This window comes from Bombina bombina, unplaced genomic scaffold, assembly GCF_027579735.1.
Source record: "Bombina bombina isolate aBomBom1 unplaced genomic scaffold, aBomBom1.pri scaffold_2414, whole genome shotgun sequence".
Lineage (NCBI taxonomy): Eukaryota > Metazoa > Chordata > Amphibia > Anura > Bombinatoridae > Bombina > Bombina bombina.
The window spans coordinates 5410-31750 of record NW_026511863.1 but is presented as its reverse complement, the minus strand read 5'-3'; the positions used below and the strand labels follow the sequence as shown (position 1 = coordinate 31750).

Sequence of the window (26341 nt, the reverse complement as noted above, 5' to 3'; positions counted from 1 at the left end):
TACACAGAAGAGGATGCATCCAAATCTCCACCAATACGCCACAAACAGGAGCCCGCCTGTGATGCCTATCAATGCTGTTAGACCCAAGCGTGCTGCAAAATGCATGAGAAGAGCAAGTGTAAGTGTTTGGGTAAATTCATATGCGCATACATCACACGACTCAGCAGAACAAACCCGCTTACTGGTGGGCCAAACAAGTACAGCTCCTGGTTGGCAGATTGGTTGTTTCCCGTTTGGAAGCTGCAATGGTTGTGGCTCCTAAGCACGATTTTTATCTATGCATTTAACCATTTTGTGGAGATTAGATCTAGTTAGCTAGAGTCAGTAATGTGAACACACATTAGGACAATTACTAATTTTGCATTAGATTGCCCCTTTAATTGTGTTATCGGTATCTCCTCTACTCCCTCTCTCTGAGCTCACACAATTACATCACGTTTTTCTTCTTAACCCCTTCATTGCAATTTATTTATAAGTCAAGTCCATCACATTGATTAGAAAGGAAACCTTTCATAATGTTTGTACGATAAACACTATGAGCCCGTTTATAATGCAGACTCAAGTAGGCAAGCTGAGGACCCACATAATATTTACAATAAATATTTTATTTTGAAATCCTGCAAATGTGGTGGATTCCAGGTTTCAGGTTGATTTCTTGAGTGATTGTGTTTGCATACACATACATGCAAATACACATTATACATACAGTATTAACGTGTGCGTGACAGTATTTTTCTAAAATCATTTGCATTCCTAAAGAAACTTGCCAAAATATTGTTCAATTACAGCAATAACGTACCATCATAATCAAGCTGGGTTGTTCTGGTCAAGAGAATGAAGAACAAAAATCCTCCAATAATAAATCCCATGAAAAAGAATTCTAGAAAATTTAGAATACAATTAGCAATGGCTTGTAAAATTAGGTCAGTTCAAATGATTCTAATAATTAGAAAGACCATTATTATGGTTACCCCCCAAAAAATAATACAAAGTTACACCTAAAAGATCTCAATGGCAATCGTAATTACCTGTCTTCAGATACTGATGTCCAAAGAAACAAATAAACAGTCCTAACAACGCAAAAAATGTGAAAAATAATTTGGTTGAAATTCGACCTACAAGAGACAAGAACGACCATGAGGACTATAGCTAGTAGCCAACAAGAATTACAGACATATATATGAAAAGAATGATTTGTGTAGCACATACACAATAAACAAGATATTAAATGAATTTTAATCAATGATATAAATACTATATATATACTGATGTATTTAAAGCAGAGTAGACTGAGAATAGTATGAAAATGTATTTTTTAAATTATGCTTTTAGTTCCTATAAAGTAACGGGTGCTGCCATGTTGGTACCTAGCTTTTCACCTTTCTTTTATCTGCTGAGGACAATTACAACCAGATATAAAACTGATGAGGAAAGAGAATGTGCAAACAAGGCCCATCACTTTATAGAAACTAGATATGCAGAATGCAGAAGGCGGCGGCCGCTCAGGCTATTCCGCTTTTTTTGTAGCTGTGCAAATCCAGATCCCAGTTTCACAAGAATACATTTGTCTCTGAAAATAGCCGAACGGCACAAGTGGGCGGCTTCTTCCGCATTCAGAATGGAATTAATAAAACCAACAATATCCAAAGTTAAAGGGACATAAAACCCATGCTTTTTCTTTCATGATTCACATAGAGCATGCAATTTTAAACAACTTTCTAACTAACTTCTTTTATCTAATTTGCTTAATTCTTTTGATATTCTTTGCTGAAAAGCATATCTAGATAGGCTCAGTAGCTGCTGATTGGGTGCTGCACACAGATGCCTTGTGTGATTGGCTCACACATGTGCATTGCTATTTCTTCAACAAAGGATATCTAAAGAATGAAGCAAATTAGATAATAGAAGTAAATTGGAATGTTAGTTAAAATTGTATCCTCTACCTGAATCATGAAAGAAAATGTTTGTGTTTAGTGTCCCTTTAAATTACAGGCAAATTTGACATAATATATAATTAAAGTATATTACAAAGTTTTTTTACTACACATAACTAAATATTTTATATTAAACTCTCAAAATGTTTAATGTCCCTTTAAATTATGAGGAGGCATGCAAGAAAGAAATGTCACATATACAGATGTCACCTCTTGGCAATGTGTTGCAGCCATTTGTGGCTGATAAGGGGTTTAATACAGCATGTGCCGTGACAAAGCCATTTAAGTTATGACTTTCACATATAAAATAAAACACAACATATAAACCTCTTTACCATAAGCTTTTAAAGTGACACAAAAACATGAATTAGATAGAGCATGTGATTTTAAACAACGTTCTAATTTACTTCTTTTATCTAATTTGTTTCGTTCTCTTGTTTTTTGTTTGTTTTGTTTTTAAATACCAAGCAAGGTTTAGGAGCTGCTGATTGGTGGATGCACATATTTGCCTCATTTTATTGGCTCACCCAAAGTGTTTAACTAGTTCCCAGTAGTGCATTGCTGCTTCTTCAACAAAGAATTCCACGATAATGAAGCAAATTAGATAACAGAAGTAAGTTGGTGTTTTGTTTTATTTTACTCAAATTCCCTTCTTTGGCTTTAAAGGGACATAATACTCATATGCTAAATCACTTGAAACTGATGCAGTATAACTGTAAAAAGCTGACAGGAAAATATCACCTGAGCATCTCTATGTAAAAAAGGAAGATATTTTACCTCACAATTTCCTCAGCTCAGCAGAGTAAGTGCTGTGTAAAAAGTTATACTCAGCTGCTGCCCAGCTGCAGGTAAAAAAAAAATAAAAAAAATGAAGAAATGAACAGCAGCCAATCAGCATCAGCAGTGCTGAGGTCATGAACTCTTTTACTGTGATCTCATGAGATTTCACTTGACTCTCATGAGATTTCATAGTAAACTTCCTTACACTGAATAGGGAAATAACATGAGAGTGCACAAGGCTCAACCCTTCGGATGTCCCGGGACAGACATACTGATTTGCTGCTTAGAAGTCCTTTACAATGGGAGGTGGCTACTGAGGAACTTTTGAGGTAAAATATCTTTCTTTTTTACATAGAGATGCTCAGGGGATATTTTCTAGTCAGCTTTTTACAGCTATACTGCATCACTTTCAAGTGTTTAAACATTTGGGTATTATGGCCCTTTAAGTTGAAAAGTAGTCAAAGCTGCACGCCTGCAATATTCTAAATCTGCTAAATGTAAATACATCCAGTAATTTGAGCATACTCATGTATACCAACTCCTGATTGGCTCACCAGCTGTACCCTCAGTTTGCACTGGAGCACAACTTTGACAATATATTAAAAGGGACAGTCTACTTTGAGCGCAATGTTATCTATATGGCACACATGAACTAGTGCTGCCTAGCTGTGAAAAGCTATAAAAATGCACTGATTTAGCGTTAACACCAAAATGTAGTAATTACAATATGGGCAGAAAGACAGTAGAATTAAATTCTTAATGGCAGAATCCCTTAAACTGTATACCTAGGGTGAAGCAGTTGTCCATTGTTGCGTTAAACGTGCAGGCATAAGTATGGACAGGAATATATGCTGCTGATGTATTCAGAAGGGGATCACGGACGATCACGTTGTAGATCACTCCTTGTCCAGGAATGGAAGAAAATGACATACTGGTCCGCTCATTAGATGACAAAGTAACCAGCTATAAGAAGAGAATTTTTTTTAAACTAAGCTTTATTTATAAACTACTGGGTGTGTATTTCATACATTTAAGCATACAAATACGTAAAAGCATGAAGCCCCCCCCAAAAAAAGACCTCAGTATGAGAAAAAATACCAAGCAAGGACTGCTGCAAATACACATGATTTCAGCCAAAATTAACATTAGATTATTCTTTTATAAGCATTATATTGCGAAACATCTGCATGTAAAACAAATGTTTTTAAAGAACTTCACATTTTCATTAAAAAAACATAAATTATGCTTACCTGATAATTTCATTTCCATCTGTATGGGAAGAGTCCACAGCTGCATTCCTTACTTGTGGGAAATACTGAACCTGGCCACCAGGAGAAGGCAAAGACACCCCAGCCAAAGGCTTAAATACCTCCCCCACTTCCTCATAACCCCAGCAGATAACAAGCCCCAAAATAGTATCTGACCTCCTGCTGGCAGATAACAAGCCCCAAAATAGTATCTGACCTCCTGCTGGCAGATAACAAGCCCCCCAAATAGTATCTGACCTCCTGCTGGCAGATAACAAGCCCCCAAAATAGTATCTGACCTCCTGCTGGCAGATAACAAGCCCCAAAAGAGTATCTGACCTCCTGCTGGCAGATAACAAGCCCCCAAAAGAGTATCTGACCTCCTGCTGGCAGATAACAAGCCCCCAAAATAGTATCTGACCTCCTGCTGGCAGATAACAAGCCCCCAAAATAGTATCTGACGTCCTGCTGGTAGATAACAAGCCCCAAAATAATATCTGACCTCCTGCTGGCAGATAACAAGCCCCAAAATAATATCTGACCTCCTGCTGGCAGATAACAAGCCCCAAAATAATATCTGACCTCCTGCTGGTAGATAACAAGCCCCAAAATAATATCTGACCTCCTTCTGGCAGATAACAAGCCCCAAAATAATATCTGACCTCCTGCTGGCAGATAACAAGCCCCCAAAATAGTATCTGACCTCCTGCTGGCAGATAACAAGCCCCAAAATAGTATCTGACCTCCTGCTGGCAGATAACAAGCCCCCAAAATAGTATCTGACGTCCTGCTGGTAGATAACAAGCCCCAAAATAATATCTGACCTCCTGCTGGCAGATAACAAGCCCCAAAATAATATCTGACCTCCTGCTGGCAGATAACAAGCCCCAAAATAATATCTGACCTCCTGCTGGTAGATAACAAGCCCCAAAATAATATCTGACCTCCTTCTGGCAGATAACAAGCCCCCAAATAATATCTGACCTCCTGCTGGCAGATAACAAGCCCCCAAAATAGTATCTGACCTCCTGCTGGCAGATAACAAGCCCCAAAATAGTATCTGACCTCCTGCTGGAAGATAACAAGCCCCAAAATAATATCTGACCTCCTGCTGGCAGATAACAAGCCCCAAAATAATATCTGACCTCCTGCTGGCAGATAACAAGCCCCCCAAAATAATATCTGACCTCCTGCTGGCAGATAACAAGCCCCAAAATAGTATCTGACCTCCTGCTGGAAGATAACAAGCCCCAAAATAATATCTGACCTCCTGCTGGCAGATAACAAACCCCAAAATAGTATCTGACCTCCTGCTGACAGATAACAAGCCCCCCAAAATAATATCTGACCTCCTGCTGGCAGATAACAAGCCCCCCAAAATAACAGAATTTATGCTTACCTGATAAATTACTTTCTCCAACGGTGTGTCCGGTCCACGGCGTCATCCTTACTTGTGGGATATCTCTTCCCCAACAGGAAATGGCAAAGAGTCCCAGCAAAGCTGGCCATATAGTCCCTCCTAGGCTCCGCCCACCCCAGTCCTTCGACCGACGGACAGGAGGAAATATATATAGGAGAAACCATATGGTACCGTGGTGACTGTAGTTAGAGAAAATAATTCATCAGACATGATTAAAAAACCAGGGCGGGCCGTGTACCGGACACACCGTTGGAGAAAGTAATTTATCAGGTAAGCATAAATTCTGTTTTCTCCAACATTGGTGTGTCCGGTCCACGGCGTCATCCTTACTTGTGGGAACCAATACCAAAGCTTTAGGACACGGATGAAGGGAGGGAGCAAATCAGGTTACCTAAACGGAAGGCACCACAGCTTGCAAAACCTTTCTCCCAAAAATAGCCTCCGAAGAAGCAAAAGTATCAAATTTGTAAAATTTGGCAAAAGTGTGCAGTGAAGACCAAGTCGTTGCCTTACATATCTGGTCAACAGAAGCCTCGTTCTTGAAGGCCCATGTGGAAGCCACAGCCCTAGTGGAGTGAGCTGTGATTCTTTCAGGAGGCTGCCGTCCGGCAGTCTCATAAGCCAATCGGATGATGCTTTTAAGCCAAAAGGAAAGAGAGGTAGATGTCGCTTTTTGACCTCTCCTTTTACCAGAATAAACAACAAACAAGGAAGATGTTTGTCTGAAATCTTTTGTAGCCTCTAAATAGAATTTTAGAGCATGGACTACGTCCAAATTGTAAAACAAACGTTCCTTCTTTGAAACTGGATTCGGACATAAAGAAGGTACAACTATCTCCTGGTTAATATTTTTGTTAGAAACAACCTTAGGAAGAAAACCAGGCTTAGTACGCAAAACCACCTTATCTGCATGGAACACCAGATAGGGCGGAGAACACTGCAGAGCAGATAACTCTGAAACTCTTCTAGCAGAAGAAATTGCAACCAAAAACAAAAAACTTTCCAAGATAGTAACTTAATATCTATGGAATGTAAAGGTTCAAACGGAACCCCTTGAAGAACTGAAAGAACTAGATTTAGACTCCAGGGAGGAGTCAAAGGTCTGTAAACAGGCTTGATCCTAACCAGAGCCTGAACAAATGCTTGAACATCTGGCACAGCTGCCAGTCTTTTGTGTAGTAAGACAGATAAAGCAGAGATCTGTCCCTTTAGAGAACTTGCAGATAATCCTTTCTCCAAACCTTCTTGTAGAAAGGAGAGAATCTTAGGAATTTTTATCTTATTCCATGGGAATCCTTTGGATTCACACCAACAGATATATCTTTTCCATATTTTATGGTAAATCTTTCTAGTTACCGGTTTTCTGGCCTGAACCAGAGTATCTATCACAGAATCTGAAAACCCACGCTTCGATAGAATCAAGCGTTCAACCTCCAAGCCGTCAGCTGGAGGGAGACCAGATTTGGATGTTCGAATGGACCCTGAACAAGAAGGTCCTGTCTCAAAGGTAGCTTCCATGGTGGAACCGATGACATATTCACCAGGTCTGCATACCAAGTTCTGCGTGGCCACGCAGGAGCTATCAAGATCACTGAGGCCCTCTCCTGATTGATCCTGGCTACCAGCCTGGGAATGAGAGGAAACGGTGGAAATACATAAGCTAGGTTGAAGGTCCAAGGTGCTACTAGTGCATCTACTAGAGTCGCCTTGGGATCCCTGGATCTGGACCCGTAGTAAGGAACCTTGAAGTTCTGACGAGACGCCATCAGATCCATGTCTGGAATGCCCCATAATTGAGTTATTTGGGCAAAGATCTCCGGATGGAGTACCCACTCCCCCGGATGGAATGTCTGACGACTCAGAAAATCCGCCTCCCAGTTTTCCACACCTGGGATGTGGATCGCAGACAGGTGGCAGGAGTGATCCTCCGCCCATTGAATTATTTTGGTCACTTCTTTCATCGCCAGGGAACTCCTTGTTCCCCCCTGATGATTGATATACGCAACGGTCGTCATGTTGTCTGATTGGAACCTTATGAATCTGGCCTTTGCTAGTTGAGGCCAAGCCCTGAGAGCATTGAATATCGCTCTCAGTTCCAGAATGTTTATCGGGAGAAGAGACTCTTCCCGAGACCATAGACCCTGAGCTTTCAGGGATTCCCAGACCGCGCCCCAGCCCACTAGACTGGCGTCGGTCGTGACAATGACCCACTCTGGTCTGCGGAAGCTCATTCCCTGGGACAGATGGTCCAGGGTCAGCCACCAACAGAGTGAATCTCTGGTCTTCTGATCTACTTGAATCATTGGAGATAAGTCTGTATAGTCCCCATTCCACTGTTTGAGCATGAACAGTTGTAATGGTCTTAGATGAATTTGTGCAAAAGGAACTATGTCCATTGCTGCAACCATCAACCCTACTACTTCCATGCACTGCGCTATGGAAGGACGAGGAACAGAATGAAGAACTTGACAAGTGCTTAGAAGTTTTGACTTTCTGACCTCTGTCAGAAAAATCCTCATTTCTAAGGAATCTATTATTGTTCCCAAGAAGGGAACTCTTGTCGACGGAGACAGAGAACTTTTTTCTATGTTCACCTTCCATCCGTGTGATCTGAGAAAGGCCAGAACGATGTCTGTATGAGCCTTTGCTTTCGACAGGGACGACGCTTGTATTAGAATGTCGTCCAAGTAAGGTACTACTGCAATGCCCCTCAGTCTTAGAACCGCTAGAAGGGACCCTAGTACCTTTGTGAAAATCCTTGGAGCAGTGGCTAACCCGAATGGGAGGGCCACAAACTGGTAATGCTTGTCCAGAAAAGCGAACCTTAGGAACTGATGATGTTCTTTGTGGATAGGAATATGTAGATACGCATCCTTTAGATCCACGGTAGTCATAAATTGAGTTTCCTGGATAGTGGGTAGAATCGTTCGAATGGTTTCCATCTTGAACGATGGTACCCTGAGAAATTTGTTTAGGATCTTCAAATCCAAAATTGGTCTGAAAGTTCCCTCTTTTTTGGGAACTACGAACAGATTGGAATAAAATCCCATTCCTTGTTCCTTTATTGGAACTGCGTGTATCTTTCCCATCTTTAACAGGTCTTCTACACAATGTAAGAACGCCTGTCTCTTTATTTGGTTTGAGGATAAGTGAGACATGTGGAACCTTCCCCTTGGGGGTAGTTCCCTGAATTCCAGGAGGTAGCCCTGAGAAACTATTTCTAGCGCCCAGGGATCCTGAACATCTCTTGCCCAAGCCTGAGCAAAGAGAGAGAGTCTGCCCCCCCACTAGATCCGGTCCCGGATCGGGGGCTACTCCTTCATGCTGTTTTGTTAGCAGCGGCAGGCTTCTTGGCCTGCTTACCCTTGTTCCAGCCTTGCATCGGTTTCCAGGCTGGTTTGGGTTGTGAGGCATTACCCTCTTGCTTAGAGGATGCAGAATTAGAGGCCGGTCCGTTCCTGAAATTGCGAAAGGAACGAAAATTAGACTTATTTTTGGCCTTGAAAGGCCTATCTTGTGGAAGGGCGTGGCCCTTTCCCCCAGTGATGTCTGAAATAATCTCTTTCAATTCTGGTCCAAATAGAGTTTTACCTTTGAAAGAGATGTTAAGCAATTTTGTCTTGGATGACACATCCGCTGACCAAGACTTTAGCCAAAGCGCTCTGCGCGCCACCATAGCAAACCCTGAATTTTTCGCCGCTAATCTAGCTAATTGCAAAGCGGCATCTAAAATAAAAGAGTTAGCCAACTTAAGTGCGTGAACTCTGTCCATAACCTCCTCATATGGAGTCTCTCTACTAAGCGAGTTTTCTAGTTCCTCGAACCAGAACCACGCTGCTGTAGTGACAGGAACAATGCACGAAATGGGTTGTAGAAGGTAACCTTGCTGTACAAAAATCTTTTTAAGCAAACCCTCCAATTTTTTACCCATAGGATGTTTGAAAGCACAACTATCTTCGTTAGGAATAGTAGTGCGTTTGTTTAGAGTAGAAACTGCCCCCTCGACATAGGAAATAATTTCTGGGGTCGACCATAGGAAATAATTTCTTAAATATAGGGGGGGGGGAACAAAAGGTATGCCGGGCTTTTCCCACTCCTTATTTACTATGTCCGCCACCCGCTTGGGTATAGGAAAAGCGTTGGGGTGCACCGGAACCTCTAGGAACTTGTCCATCTTGCATAATTTCTCTGGAATGACCAAGTTGTCACAATCATCCAGAGTAGATAACACCTCCTTAAGCAGTGCGCGGAGATGTTCTAATTTAAATTTAAATGTCACAACATCAGGTTCAGCTTGTTGAGAAATTTTTCCTGAATCTGAAATTTCCCCATCTGACAAAACCTCCATCATGGCCCCTTCAGATTGGTGTGAGGGTATGACAGAACAATTATCATCAGCGCCCTCCTGCTCTTCAGTGTTTAAAACAGAGCAATCGCGCTTTATCCGATAAGTAGGCATTTTGGATAAAATATTTGCTATGGAGTTATCCATTACAGCCGTTAATTGTTGCATGGTAATAAGCATTGGCGCACTAGATGTACTAGGGGCCTCCTGTGTGGGCAAAACTGGTGTAGACACAGTAGGAGATGATGTAGTATCATGTTTACTCCCCTCATCTGAGGAATCATCTTGGGCAATTTCATTATCTGTGGCAGTACTGTCCTTACTTTGTTTGGACGCTATGGCACAATTATCACATAAATTTAAATGGGGAGACACATTGGCTTTCATACATATAGAACATAGCTTATCCGAAGGCACAGACATGTTAAACAGGCTTAAACTTGTCAACAAAGCACAAAAAACGTTTTAAAACAAAACCGTTACTGTCTCTTTACATTTTAAACAGAAAACACTTTATTACTGAATATGTGAAAAAGTATGAAGGAATTGTTCAAAAATTACCAAAATTTCACCACAGTGTCTTAAAGCATTAAGAGTATTGCACACCAAATTTCAGAGCTTTAACCCTTAAAATAATTTACAAATTTAACCCCTATACAGTCCCAGCTATAGCCTTTGCTGAGACCCAACCAAGCCCAGAGGGGAATACGATACCAATTGACGCCTTCTAGAAGCTTTTCCAGCAAATTTCAGATCCTCACACATGCATCTGCATGCCCTGCTCTCAAAAAACAACTGCACAGTAATGGCGCGAAAATGAGGCTCAGTCTACAACTAGGAAGGCCCCCTGACTGGAAAAGGTGTCTAACATAGTGCCTGCCGTTTAATAAACGTTCCCCAAGTTTATAAATGCGAATTGTCAGCATAAATATGAATAAAATGCCCAAATAAAGCAATCGATTTAGCCCATAAAAATGTCTACCAGTTTTTTAGCCCATATTAAGCCCTTTATTCTGTTTGTTTGACTAAGAAAATGGCTTACCGGTCCCCATGAGGGGAAATGACAGCCTTCCAGCATTACACAGTCTTGTTAGAAATATGGCTAGTCATACCTTAAGCAGAAAAGTCTGCTAACTGTTTCCCCCAAATGAAGTTACTTCATCTCAACAGTCCTATGTGGAAACAGCAATCGATTTTAGTTACTGTCTGCTAAAATCATCTTCCTCTCACAAACAGAAATCTTCATCCTTTTCTGTTTCAGAGTAAATAGTACATACCAACACTATTTTAAAATAACAAACACTTGATAGAAGAATAAAAACTACATTTAAACACCAAAAAACTCTTAACCATCTCTGTGGAGATGTTGCCTGTGCAACGGCAAAGAGAATGACTGGGGTGGGCGGAGCCTAGGAGGGACTATATGGACAGCTTTGCTGGGACTCTTTGCCATTTCCTGTTGGGGAAGAGATATCCCACAAGTAAGGATGACGCCGTGGACCGGACACACCAATGTTGGAGAAAATATCTGACCTCCTGCTGGCAGATAACAAGCCCCAAAATAGTATCTGACCTCCTGCTGGAAGATAACAAGCCCCAAAATAATATCTGACCTCCTGCTGGAAGATAACAAACCCCAAAATAATATCTGACCTCCTGCTGGCAGATAACAAGCCCCAAAATAGTATCTGACCTCCTGCTGACAGATAACAAGCCCCCCAAAATAGTATCTGACCTCCTGCTGACCGATAACAAGCCCCCCAAAATAGTATCTGACCTCCTGCTGACAGATAACAAGCCCCAAAATAGTATCTGACCTCCTGCTGGAAGATAACAACCCCCAAAATAGTATCTGATCTCCTGCTGGCAGATAACAAGCCCCCCAAAATAGTATCGGATCTCCTGCTGGCAGATAACAAGCCCCCCAAAATAGTATCTGACCTCCTGCTGACAGATAACAAGCCCCAAAATAGTATCTGACCTCCTGCTGGAAGATAACAAGCCCCAAAATAGTATCTGACCTCCTGCTGGAAGATAACAAGCCCCCAAAATAATATCTGACCTCCTGCTGGAAGATAACAAGCCCCAAAATAGTATCTGACCTCCTGCTGGAAGATAACAAGCCCCAAAATAGTATCTGACCTCCTGCTGGAAGATAACAAACCCCAAAATAGTATCTGACCTCCTGCTGACAGATAACAAGCCCCCCAAAATAATATCTGACCTCCTGCTGGAAGATAACAAGCCCCAAAATAGTATCTGACCTCCTGCTGGAAGATAACAAACCCCAAAATAGTATCTGACCTCCTGCTGGAAGATAAACCCCAAAATAGTATCTGATCTCCTGCTGGCAGATAACAAGCCCCCCAAAATAGTATCGGATCTCCTGCTGGCAGATAACAAGCCCCCCAAAATAGTATCTGACCTCCTGCTGACAGATAACAAGCCCCAAAATAGTATCTGACCTCCTGCTGGAAGATAACAAGCCCCAAAATAGTATCTGACCTCCTGCTGGAAGATAACAAGCCCCCAAAATAATATCTGACCTCCTGCTGGAAGATAACAAGCCCCAAAATAGTATCTGACCTCCTGCTGGAAGATAACAAGCCCCAAAATAGTATCTGACCTCCTGCTGGAAGATAACAAACCCCAAAATAGTATCTAACCTCCTGCTGACAGATAACAAGCCCCCCAAAATAATATCTGACCTCCTGCTGGAAGATAACAAGCCCCAAAATAGTATCTGACCTCCTGCTGGAAGATAACAAACCCCAAAATAGTATCTGACCTCCTGCTGGAAGATAACAAACCCCAAAATAGTATCTGACCTCCTGCTGGAAGATAACAAGCCCCCAAAATAGTATCTGATCTCCTGCTGGCAGATAACAACCCCCAAAATAGTATCTGATCTCCTGCTGGCAGATAACAAGCCCCCCAAAATAGTATCGGATCTCCTGCTGGCAGATAACAAGCCCCCCAAAATAGTATCTGACCTCCTGCTGACAGATAACAAGCCCCAAAATAGTATCTGACCTCCTGCTGGAAGATAACAAGCCCCAAAATAGTATCTGACCTCCTGCTGGAAGATAACAAGCCCCAAAATAGTATCTGACCTCCTGCTGACAGATAACAAGCCCCCCAAAATAGTATCTGACCTCCTGCTGACAGATAACAAGCCCCCCAAAATAGTATCTGACCTCCTGCTGGAAGATAACAAGCCCCCCAAAAAAGTATCTGCTGGCAGATAATGTTATAAACAGTGATAGTCTACCTTATTCTAGTTCTACCGCTTTTCAAACAGTTTGTGGTTTTGTTTTGCTTAATTATAAAAATGTGCTCTGCTTCTTAAAAATTGGACAAACAGTTGTGTTATTGTTAATGTCTGAAGTTTTATATTTGTAACACTCAGTATGTGGATTTTATTTTCAATACAGGAAAAAAATGGTATAAGAGTATATTGTCGATCTGAAAATGGAGGTAGGAGATAAATCCCTACGACCGATAACAGAGAACCCTTGAAAAGATTTCCCATGAGTGAAACTATAAAAATCAACAGGCAATACTCTCTTCACATCCCTCTGACAAACACTGTACTCTGAGAGGAATTGGGCTTCAGAATGCTTAGAAGCGCTTATCATAGAAAAAAATCATAAAAATCAAGCACAAACTTACTTCACCACCTCCATAGGAGGCAAAGTTTGTAAAACTGAAGTATGTGTGTGATGGGAGGTGTATTTATAGGCATTGTTTGGGAAACTTTGCCCCTCCTGGTAGGAATGTATATCCCATACGACACTAGCTCATGGACTCTTGCCATTTACATGAAAGAAATAAGTTAGTTGCAGCCCTGAATTCCCAAAATAGTATATGACCTCCTGCTGCAAGCCCCAAAAAAGAGCTGATGTTTATTAGCAAGAAGGAGCTAGTTTTCAGTAGGCAGAAAGCAAACCAACAAAGAAGCTGATCTCTAGCAGGCAGAAAGCAAGCCAATGACGGAGCAGATCTCCAGCAAGCACAAGCCACCCAATGACGAAGCTGATCTCCAGCAAGCACAAAGCAAGTCAATGACAGAGCTGATCTCCAGCAAGCACAAAGCAAGCCAATGACGGAGCTAATCTCCAGCAAGCACAAAGCCACCCAATGACGGAGCAGATCTCCAGCAAGCACAAAGCAAGCCGATGACGGAGCAGATCTCCAGGAAGCACAAAGCAAGCCAATGACGGAGCAGATCTCCAACAAGCACAAAGCAAGCCAATGACGGAGCAGATCTCCAGGAAGCACAAAGCAAGCCAATGACGGAGCAGATCTCCAGGAAGCACAAAGCAAGCCAATGACGGAGCAGATCTCCAGCAAGCACAAGCCACCCAATGACAAAGCTGATCTTCAGCAAGCACAAAGCCACCCAATGACAAAGCTGATCTCCAGCAAGCACAAAGCAAGCCAATGACGGAGCAGATCTCCAGCAAGCACAAAGCAAACCAATGACGGAGCTGATCTCCAGCAAGCACAAAGCAAGCCGATGACGGAGCTGATCTCCAGCAGATACAAAGCAAGCCAATGACAAAGCTGATCTCCAGCAAGCACAAAACAAGCCAATGACGGAGCAGATCTCCAGCAGGCACAGAGCAGCCAACAACAAAGCTGGTCTTTAGTGGGCAGCCATCAAGCTAATAAAGGAGCTGATCCCCAGAAGGTAGAGAGTCAATCAATAAACGTATATCCAGGACCTACTTACAGAGAAATACAAGTAAAAGATAAGCTGACACATTTGCCCCTAACTGACCCCTGTAACTGATATAAAACTCAAGAGGGTTTCAAGAGATATATCCATCTATCCACTGAGTGCAAACATACATTTTGTATGCATATGTTATGCCAAGCAGTGCATAATTTATTATGAATATGTGTACGTGTGTGTGTGTGTGCGCGTGTATATAGACACACACATTATATAAATACAGCTTTAAAGCATCTTTAAATTCAGACAGGCAATCACTTTGAATACTGATTTTTTTCGACTGTAAATCAAGAAAGTTACATTTTCTAAAACATAGACAGAAAATTAAACACAATTACAGCTATAGCAGAGCTTAATAAAAGGTGGAAATAGAAAAAAAGGACCAATTTATTTACTTTAACTTCTCTATTTTATAATAGAGTAGACTTCATACATTGCCCACAGGATGTAAAGTGGTCAAATAAATTTCACTTTTGCATTATGGGTACAACAGTCATAAAACCCATATCAGGTCACAGTTTCGACATCTCTGTGCTTAAAGGGACAAGCAACAGATGTATTAGCCTATATAGCATAAGTCAATGATACTAACAGGGAAAGCCTTCCTGTTTTACAGCTCTGATCAGGCACTTTTTATTTTTGTTAAGGTCATTATCCTCAGTGGTGCCTCTTGATGAGATATAATTATGTGCTCATGCATGCTTCAGATCCATGGTTAATAGTGGCTCAGGTGATACAGCCTCTGACTGGCTGTACTGCCTGCACCAGGAGAAATAAGGAAATAATATTTCAATCTTTCCTAACTTATCAGGACTGCAAAATAATAAATTGAGATCTTGGACCATTTCTTGCTGTCAGTTTCTTTATGTTATTTTCATTCAAGCCGAAGTAAATTATACCAGAGGAAACAAAGCTGCTATTGACTGGTTGTTGAAGTCACAAAACTAGTTTAGTAGCCACTAACCTTGAAGTCAGACATTCAGATAACCCTCACTTGTATGTGAACACATTCATTACATAGAATATTTGGTGTCATTTTGATGAAACGTTAGAGCATCATACGTTAGATTTCTACAAGTTTAAAAACCTACCTTAACACCGTTTGTAACCACTGGTTGGACCATGGACATTTTCTGCAGGTGGGTGAGCAGAATGGTGTCGTTCAGGTTGTTCTCCGGTAAAAAGTACTGATAGACGTCATACTGTAGACGCCACCTGGACACTTGCCCCATATTCACATCACACACAGGAGCGACAGCCCCGCTAAGTATAATAAAAACACAGAATTACACGGAAGCAAATTAACATCTACTCAGTTTCTTTGTGTGCTTTTTTGCAGAGATGAAAACAAATTTCAGAAATATTTTTAGGAAGTTAATTTGAACTTAAAATCCTCAGAATCTTCTCTAAAAGGCCCCTCTTAGTCTTGTGCACAAAAAAACGTCACAATTAAAAAAGGGACAGTCTAGTCAAAATTAATCATTAAGCTTTCCAATTTCCCTTTATCATCAAATTTTCTTTGTTCTCTTGGCATTCTTTGTTGAAAGCTAAACCTAGGTAGGCTTATATGCTAATTTCTATGCCCTTAAATGCCGTCACTTATCTCAGTGCATTTTGAGTTTTCACAGCTAGAGCGCGTTAGTTCATGTGTGCCATATAGATAACATTGAGCTCACGCACGTGGAGTTACCTAGGAGTCAGCAGTGATTGGCTACAATGCAAGTCTGTCAAAAGAACTGAGATAAGGGGGCAGTCTGCAGAGGCTTAGATACAAGGTAATTATAGAGGTAAAAAGTGTATTAATATAACAGCGTTGTGTAAAACTGGGGAACGTGTAATAAAGGGATTATCTATCTTTTTAAACAATAACAATTATGGCGTAGACTGTCCCTTTAAACAGAAGTAAAAGATGTTGTGTAGGACAGGCACATAGGCCTATAAAGAGGCAGCCTGCTAAAGGGTCCAGGTAGCATCTGGGGCACTACATAGCAGGAAATAGTGCTGCCGTCTAGTGCTCTTGCAAATGGTAACATTCTTGCAAAACTGCTGCCATATAGTGCTCCAGACACGAGCACGCTCCTGAGCTTGCTGCTTTTTAACAAAGGATACCAAATTGTGATAATAGAAGTAAATAAAAGTTGTGTAAAATTGCTGCTCTATCAGAATCATGAAATAAAAAAACCCAAAACTGGGTATCGTATCCCTTTAAGCACATGGACAGCGAACTAAAAGGCAGCCGTTAGCACGTTCACTGCAGTGATATCAAACAACTATACAGCTACATTTCCAATAATGTCCCCCTTTAGATCAGAGCTTACAGGGATATGAAACACATTTTCTGCTTTCACGATTCAGATAGAGAATGCAATTTTAATCAACTTTCCAATATACTTCTATTATCTAATTTGCATCATTCTCTTGATATCTTTTGTTGAAAAGCATACCTAGATAGGCTCAGTAGCTGCTGATTGGTGGGTGCACAAACATGGTTTCCTTTAGAGCATACTGATGTAGGCTCAGAAGCGTGCATGTGTGAGCTAAGTCTATATGTACAACATTTTGGCAAACACTGCTGCCATATAGTGCTCAAGACACATGCACGCTCCTAAGCCTACCTCAGAAAGTGCTACATTTGATAACAGAAGTTAAATGGAACGTTTTCCTTTTATTTATTTTTTTGACAAATGTTAGGGAAGTTTATTTGAATTTCATATCCCTGGTGGTAGAATCCCTGGACAATACAACACCAGCGATATTTTGGCCACAGCAAAAATAAAAACAGAACTTTATACAGGAATATACAGGAAGCGGAGATCGTACGTAAGGTAGGTAGTTTGCCGGCTATTTATAGCAGCGGTACTGTATTTGGTCAGTAACGACACAAACAAGGGGCCTTGTGTATAAAACATACTTCTATTACAGGCCTTCTATTAGATACGTTTGGAGCACACTATTTTAGTGATCACTCATGCAGATATAAAAAGTACCTTAAAGGGACACTGAACCCAAATTTTTTCTTGTGTGATTCAGATAGAGCAGCAATTTTAAGCAACTTTCTAATTTACTCCTTTTATCAATTTTTCTTCGTTCTCTTGATATCTTTATTTGAAAAAGAAGGCATCTAAGCTATTTTATTGTTCAGAACCCTGGAGAGCACTTGTTGATTGCTGAGTGAATGTATCCACCAATCAGCAAGAACAACCCAAGTTGTTCACCAAAAATGGGCCGGCATCTAAACTTACATTTCAAATAAAGATAACAAGAGAATGAAGAAAATTTGATAATAGAAGAAAATTAGAAAGTTGCTTAAAATTGCATGCTCTATTTGAATGACGAAAGAAAAAATTTGGGTTCAGTGTCCCTTTAACGGGACATTCCAGCTAAAATTGTAATTCACATGGATGCATTTCAGTTTTGAATAGAAGCATTTCTGTAATATACATGTAATAGCAAAAAACATAAATTATGCTTACCTGGTAATTTCTTTTTCTTCTGAAGGGAAGAGTCCACAGCTGCATTCATTACTTTTGGGAAATACAGAACCTGGCCACCAGGAGGAGGCTAAGACACCCCAAAAGGCTCAAATACCGCCCCCACATCCCTCATCCCCCAGTCATTTTGCCAAGGGAACAAGGAACAGTAGGAGAAATATGAGGGTGAAAAAGGTGCCAGAAGAACAAAGAAATTACAGCCGCCTCATACAGAAAAAACACGGGCGGGAGCTGTGGACTCTTCCCTTCAGAAGAAAATGAAATTATCAGGTAATCATAATTTATGTTTTTCTTCTTAAAAGGGACAAGTCCACAGCTGCATTCATTACTTTTGGGAAAACAATACCCAAGCTAGAGGACACTGAATGCAAACAATGGGTGGGTACAAAAGGCGGCCCCTTCAAAAGGCACCACAGCCTGAATTACTCAACACCCTAAAATTTAAGTACAAAAGACACAGAAGAAAATCCGAACCCAGGTAACTGCATATTAGTTACACTACCGGCAAAGCCAAACTAAAAAAACACTCAGAGCTAGAGTCCGTCAAGCCTAAACAACCTACGAGGCGTCCGCCCCACGGATCACGACTCCCAAGAAGGTACCCAGCCAAAGACAAGGACCGCATCTGCCCCCCAAAAGGGAAAACAGAGTCCAGGAAAAATCCAAAGTAACTTTTCCCACTCAACACCTATAGAACAACCCATAGTTGTCATACATAAGCAACGCCCAGGGAGACGAGCTCCCTAGAAACACAAGGACCGAAGAAAAAGGATTCATACACAGGGAAACATGTCCCAAAAAGGACTCGACGAGCACCCTTCTATCCCTGATCCTGTACCATACCCTAAGGTACTCCAGGAAAACCATGAGTCCCCTGTTGCCTCATAACATATCTAGACCAGCAGACTAGACAGGCAGAGACAGCAGAAACAGGATAACTATCCCAGCAGCTAGAAAAGAGCTCTCCAAAAGAATCTCAAACCGCCTGAACAGGAACTCTCAATGACCAGCTTCCAGGAGGAAGGCTGACTCACCATTGCTAACCCAAACCCCCTAAATGCGCTTCAAAACTTGTTAACATACAGACAAGAGCAATTAGCTGTAGCTGGGTACACCATCACAGTGCAAATAGCTGTAGATGGTTCCAAAGGCAAACCTTCCAAGGGCTTACAGCCCTCCAAATAGCGGGCTCCAAGGAGCGCCCCCTCCTGGGACCAGACACCAGTAGAAAAGAGGAGGACATCCAAAGTCCTCCCACAAAGGAGAGGACCAACACTAAGAAAACGGTCAACACTACATAGAGTAACCGCTCCCCAACCTTCCCTCCAGGATAATGGTCCCAGCCTAAAGGCTAGTCAAAGACCGAAGACAAGAGTCCCAGACTTCTGGAAGAGAAAGGAAGGATCAACGAGGAAAAAAAAAAGTCCCCGGTTAGACCGCTGCTACACAACGGCATGTTACCGTGAGTCAGGATAAACATTGTGCTCGGGTACGAGACCACCTACATGCTGTTTTCGTCAAAAAAAGTAACATGTCCCAAGGGAAGAAGGCCCTCAGACCATCAGCATCCATATATCAGATCCAACACAGAGCAGCAGCCCCAAAGAGTGCAAACCCTCAGCCTCCTGCTGCAGGAACAGAGGAACCAGACACTACATCGCAGCTCCCCTTCCAGGATCCTTAAATGCAAAAATGGAAAAAAACCCTGCAAGGCAAGAACCAAGGACCCACAGGACGCCACAGATACTAAGGTAACTCCGAACCGAGCATCGAGGAGAAAAGGTCAACTACCTGACACCAGAAGGGCGGTAATCTAAACCCGACCTCGACTCTTCACTGACAATCCCCAAGGCTAGAGTTGCAACGAGGACGCAAGCTACCCAAATGTCGAAGACCGTGGTCAGACCAAGGGTATAAAGTGGAATAGACAACCGTCAGAGATCCTTGAAGGATCTATCTTCCAAAGAAATGACTTTAAGCAGGCAAACGCTGGAGCCGTAGCCCCCCACAGAAGGCAGGGAACCCCTGCACACCCCCTCTTAGAGTAACACAACTCGAGTAGAGGTAGAAAAACATGCCCACGCATCCAGACCAGATGATCCACCCAAGGCGGGAAGGAATGATACTCCGCCACCGCAAGAAAATGCGTAATAGGCTAAAGAATCAGCGTCCGGAAGAACTTCATGTGAAACTCAAATCGGTAATCACTCGGCACACCAGACCACAAAGGTCACACACATCTCCCAACTTCCAAAGAATGGAAATAACGGTTCTGAGTCCCCAGGGACCAGAAGAACCATGATGCTGTCTGCAAAAACAAATCCGTATCCCAGGCGAGCAGCCCAAACCAACCAACCTTAGATTGGCACTCACAGCCCTCCGTCCGGAGGGGTTGCATATAAACAACAGGCCTCATACTTCGGTAGGATCCGAGCCCGGAATCCATAGAATAGGCCAAGTGACATTCAGAATCCAACAGGATTTAATCTGCACCAGGAAGGTGACATGAACCCTGGTAACAGCCGAAAAAGCGTCCGACCAGTACCAGCCTGGTATAAGGACACTCCTGAACTGCTCAAGGTCCTGAAGGATCGATAAATGAACTAGAAAACATAATTCTAATATTCAACAAGTGCGCAACTTCCAAAGGAGTGCCCACGCGAACATAATCGCAAGTATCGGTTACAGAGAAGAACATTCATTAAACGAAAATCTAACAGACATGAGCTTAAGGAAAACAAATAAACACATCCATCCGGATCAAAAAATAAAATGAAGGCAGCACCCATCGGGTAAAGGCCAAACGGGACCAGCCGATTAGAAGCCCCATTCACCCAAGCTCAGAACTGGAACCAAAAACATAAAGAAAAAAAATAAAACAGAGACGTTAAGGAGATTGGCTTCATCCCCAAACATCATATCCATTTTGCCATCCAGCTTCTAAGGCTTCGGATCCCTCAGCTCACTACGACTGGGATCCTCCAACATTGCCAAAACATGTCTTAAAAGAACGCGAAGGCGAGCCAGCCTGTAACGGAAGGCAAAATCATCCCTCGCCGGATCTACTGACCCTGGCCCCGAGATTGTGGCCCCTGAAGCTTCAGGGACCAACGCTTCCCTTTAGAAGACTGAACTGAATCGGGCGATCCCACGCTCGATGGGCCTTGGTTAACAGAACACAGACAGTATTTTAGAAATACTTCACTTGGGAGATATAAATGAGTCAGCGCCATAGAAATGGCCATGTAGAACCGTGCCGTAACCTCTGGAGGAAACAGGCCACCCTCCGGAGGAGTAAAGGCCATAGGGACACCTGTGTGCGTAGTCGGGAAAGGGTCTGGGGCACGCACCTCACGGGTCATGGAAACCTCGGAGGCGTATGGCTCAACGCACTCTAAGCTCCCTGACTCGGGAGAAAAGAGTACTCTAGAGCGGCAATTGGAACATAACTGATGGGCATTGATTACCCAGGCCATTTCATATTCATCACAAGACACATTCTCCGTATCTACAAAAATGACAAAAACTTACTGGCACCTCTTGACACCCCCAATGGCTGGGACACTCACCACCTCCTGTGAACCAGACAACTCACAAACTAGACTCTCTCGGTCGCACACAGTCAGCATATGGAAGTGAAAAACAACGTAACCGCACCCGTCACAAGGTGCACTGTGACAGTCACAAAAAAGGACACGCAATCCTGAGAGATTGCGTCATTAAAAGAAGGCCGTTATGTTCCGTGAGCCTATGTATAGCTACACATTTGCAGAAACAACCATATAACAAACATGATTAAAGTCCCCCCTGTTCAATAACCCCCCTCAGGAGATATTAACCCATAATTTCTTATTAAGATAAAATGATTCCCACTGGAAAACTACCTTGTTTCGTCAACAATACATTCTCATATTGAAATAAAATGAAACGATCTTACCAGAATCTACGCCGTGGAACAGGAACACGGCCCTTCAAGTGTGACAGATAGTAGCCTCGCTTCTGATATGGACTTGAGTGAAGAAAGGTAGGCAGCGAAACTCGTCAACGCTGATTACCAAGGAGCTGTTAATATCAGTCGTGATGGTTTCGCAGGAAAAAACTCTCCCTGCATCTCCGGACTCTAACTTTCATCCATGCTCTCACTGAGAGGCTGACACGATTACTTAAAACTCCAGTCCCATTGCGAAGAGTACTACCCTCCATACTACTATATCGAACTTCTGACACTTCTCTGCCAACCTCCTGTGACGAAAGGCAAAGAATGACTGGGGGATGAGGGAAGTGTGGGAGGTATTTGAGCCTTCGGCTGGGGTGTCTTTGCCTCCTCCTGGTGGCCAGGTTCTGTATTTCCCAAAAGTAATGAATTCAGCTGTGGACTCTTCCCTTTTAAGAAAAAAAATGCTTCTTTCAAACATGTATTTAAGTTTGCACCGTGCACCAGCATTTAAAACACAGCACTTGCTCAGAGAGCCTAAGGTGCTTGTACCATGTGGTAATGACTCAGTTTGTTAATTGCTGACATGATACAAGCCCACTGTCGCTCTGAGCAGCTGCCATATTTAAAATGCTGGTGCACTGAGAATATCTAGCTATGGATCACATGTACGTGCAGAGAAAAATGCTAACACTAAAACAATGAATAACTTTAAGAATCTGTTTTGCAATAAGTTTCTATTTAAAGATGTAATTCATCTATGTGCATTTAAATTTTGACAGGAATGTCCCTTTAAGACTTATGTAGGGGCGTATTGTCCCCTATGCTCTCCAAATTATTTATTTATTCATTTTATTAAATATCAAGGATTCCTGGTGTACCGCATGTTCCCTTCATGCGTCTCTGGCCTGCAGTTGTGAGACATAGAAGACAAATATCAGCTATAATTGCTAGAGATGGGAAGATTTGGGGGGCAGTATTTTTTCAGTGCCTAGCGACGAACAATAAAATAACTACATTGGTAATTTAGCATAGATATTGTTTTATTTCAAAATATAAAATAATGCTTATATTTAAATGGTATAATAAAATTGTTTGTTTGTTCAACCACTACTATAAAAATGTTGTGCATATACCGTCAGACAAGTAACAAGCAGATGTTTCACATACCGTGCATAGCCGAGATTAGCTGGTGCAAACATTATTGTAGTTTCATACAAATTATATTGTAAATACACTTTGGGGTCCATATCCAAATTAAACTCCAGGTTGCATGCTCCGGGGATGGGATCTGTGAAAATGAAATGATTCTGTTATTTAAATACAGATAAATATTCTCTCTGTCAAAACACGTGTAATGTCAAAACTGATCTGTATGCAAATCGTAGAAATCAAAACGTTAAAATTCATACACAGAGGACTAGATTAACAAGTTTAGCAGTATTTAGCACCCTCCTGCTCAAGCGCAAACACCGCTAGAAGTAATATTTTTGTGCGCGAGTATTACAAATTGAAAGTAAAAGTTTTGGCGTCAGCAAAACATGAAGAATTAGTTTACACCTGTCGGGGTTGCGCACATAAGTCTGACAAGAGTACACCAATTCTTTATGTGGGCTAATCCAACATGAGTTATCTTAAGGTGCGTTAAGTATTTATTAAATATAAAATATTGAAAAATAACAATTAATGTAAATAATTATAGATGTACTAAAATATATATATATAAAAAATATTTATTGCAGTATCTATTATAATTCATATTTTTTTTCAATAGTTTAGATTTAATATTTCAATAACGTACATTAAGATATCTGTCTGCATGTGCACTAACCCAATACCTGGTTAGACCTAAAGCATGAAACCCGAAGTGCATTATGCATATTTTACATACATATGTTCTTCACATAGAAAAACAAAATATGTCATTTTTTATTATTAAACACATATATATATAGTTTTGGAAGTATTTTTTAGTTTGTTTTTAGTTATAGCTATTTTAGGGGGATATCTGTGTGTGCAGGTGACTATTACTGTGCATAATTATTAGGCAACTTAACAAAAAACAAATATATACCCATTTCAATTATTTATTTTTACCAGTGAAACCAATATAACATCTCAACATTCACAAATATACATTTCTGACATTCAAAAACAAAACAAAAACAAATCAGTGACCAATATAGCCACCTTTCTTTGCAAGGACACTCAAAAGCCTGCCATCCATGGATTCTGTCAGTGTTTTGATCTGTTCACCATCAACATTGCGTGCAGCAGCAACCACAGCCTCCCAGACACTGTTCAGAGAGGTGTACTGTTTTCCCTCTTTGTAAATCTCACATTTGATGATGGACCACAGGTTCTCAATGGGGTTCAGATCAGGTGAACAAGGAGGCCATGTCATTAGATTTTCTTCTTTTATACCCTTTCTTGCCAGCCACGCTGTGGAGTACTTGGACGCGTGTGATGGAGCATTGTCCTGCATGAAAATCATGTTTTTCTTGAAGGATGCAGACTTATTCCTGTACCACTGCTTGAAGAAGGTGTCTTCCAGAAACTGGCAGTAGGACTGGGAGTTGAGCTTGACTCCATCCTCAACCCGAAAAGGCCCCACAAGCTCATCTTTGATGATACCAGCCCAAACCAGTACTCCACCTCCACCTTGCTGGCGTCTGAGTCGGACTGGAGCTCTCTGCCCTTTACCAATCCAGCCACGGGCCCCTCCATCTGGCCCATCAAGACTCACTCTCATTTCATCAGTCCATAAAACCTTAGAAAAATCAGTCTTGAGATATTTCTTGGCCCAGTCTTGACGTTTCAGCTTGTGTGTCTTGTTCAGTGGTGGTCGTCTTTCAGCCTTTCTTACCTGGGCCATGTCTCTGAGTATTGCACACCTTGTGCTTTTGGGCACTCCAGTGATGTTGCAGCTCTGAAATATGGCCAAACTGGTGGCAAGTGGCATCTTGGCAGCTGCACGCTTGACTTTTCTCAGTACATGTGCAGTTATTTTGCACCTTGGTTTTTCCACACGCTTCTTGCGACCCTGTTGACTATTTTGAATGAAACGCTTGATTGTTCGATGATCACGCTTCAGAAGCTTTGCAATTTTAAGAGTGCTGCATCCCTCTGCAAGATATCTCACTATTTTTGACTTTTCTGAGCCTGTCAAGTCCTTCTTTTGACCCATTTTGCCAAAGGAAAGGAAGTTGCCTAATAATTATGCACACCTGATATAGGGTGTTGATGTCATTAGACCACACCCCTTCTCATTACAGAGATGCACATCACCTAATATGCTTAATTGGTAGTAGGCGTTCGAGCCTATACAGCTTGGAGTAAGACAACATGCATAAAGAGGATGATGTGGTCAAAATACTAATTTGCCTAATAATTCTGCACTCCCTGTATGTATGTATATATATATATATATATATATATATATATATATATATATATATATATATATATATATATATATATACATATAAGAAAAAAACAGAATTTATGCTTACCTGATAAATTACTTTCTCCAACGGTGTGTCCGGTCCACGGCGTCATCCTTACTTGTGGGAATATCTCTTCCCCAACAGGAAATGGCAAAGAGTCCCTGGCCATATAGTCCCTCCTAGGCTCCGCCCACTCCAGTCATTCGACCGACGGACAGGAGGAAAATATAGGAGAAACCATATGGTGTCGTGGTGACTGTAGTTAGAGAAAATAATTCATCAGACCTGATTAAAAAACCAGGGCGGGCCGTGGACCGGACACACCGTTTGAGAAAGTAATTTATTAGGCAAGCATAAATTCTGTTTTCTCCAACATTGGTGTGTCCGGTCCACGGCGTCATCCTTACTTGTGGGAACCAATACCAAAGCTTAAGGACACGGATGAAGGGAGGGAGCAAATCAGGTCACCTAAATGGAAGGCACCACGGCTTACAAAACCTTTCTCCCAAAAATAGCCTCCGAAGAAGCAAAAGTATCAAATTTGTAAAATTTGGCAAAAGTGTGCAGTGAAGACCAAGTCGCTGCCTTACATATCTGATCAACAGAAGCCTCGTTCTTGAAGGCCCATGTGGAAGCTACAGCCCTAGTGGAGTGAGCTGTGATTCTTTCAGGAGGCTGCCGTCCGTCAGTCTCATAAGCCAATCGGATGATGATGCTTTTAAGCCAAAAAGAAAGAGAGGTAGAAGTTGCTTTTTGACCTCTCCTTTTACCAGAATAGACGACAAACAGAGAAGAAGTTTGTCTGAAGTCTTTCGTAGCTTCTAAGTAGAATTTTAGAGCACGGACTACATCTAAATTGTGTAGCAAACGTTCCTTCTTTGAAACTGGATTCGGACACAAAGAAGGTACAACTATCTCCTGATTAATATTTTTGTTGGAAACAACCTTTGGTAGAAAACCAGGCTTAGTACGCAAAACAACCTTATCTGAATGGAACACCAGATAG

General features: G+C 41.7%; 1 protein-coding gene across 1 annotated transcript; it reads right to left on the bottom strand.

Moving 5' to 3' along the window:
* Nucleotides 1–9: 9 nt before the first annotated feature.
* LOC128643976 (transmembrane 7 superfamily member 3) lies at nt 10–23180 on the bottom strand (the record flags this gene model as incomplete). The annotated part of the gene is given in 6 exon segments (XM_053696741.1): nt 10–92; nt 800–880; nt 1029–1115; nt 3500–3677; nt 15556–15727; nt 23060–23180. Coding segments are annotated over 6 exon segments (722 nt in total), but the record flags the coding sequence as incomplete, so codon positions are not given.
* Nucleotides 23181–26341: the final 3161 nt, after the last annotated feature.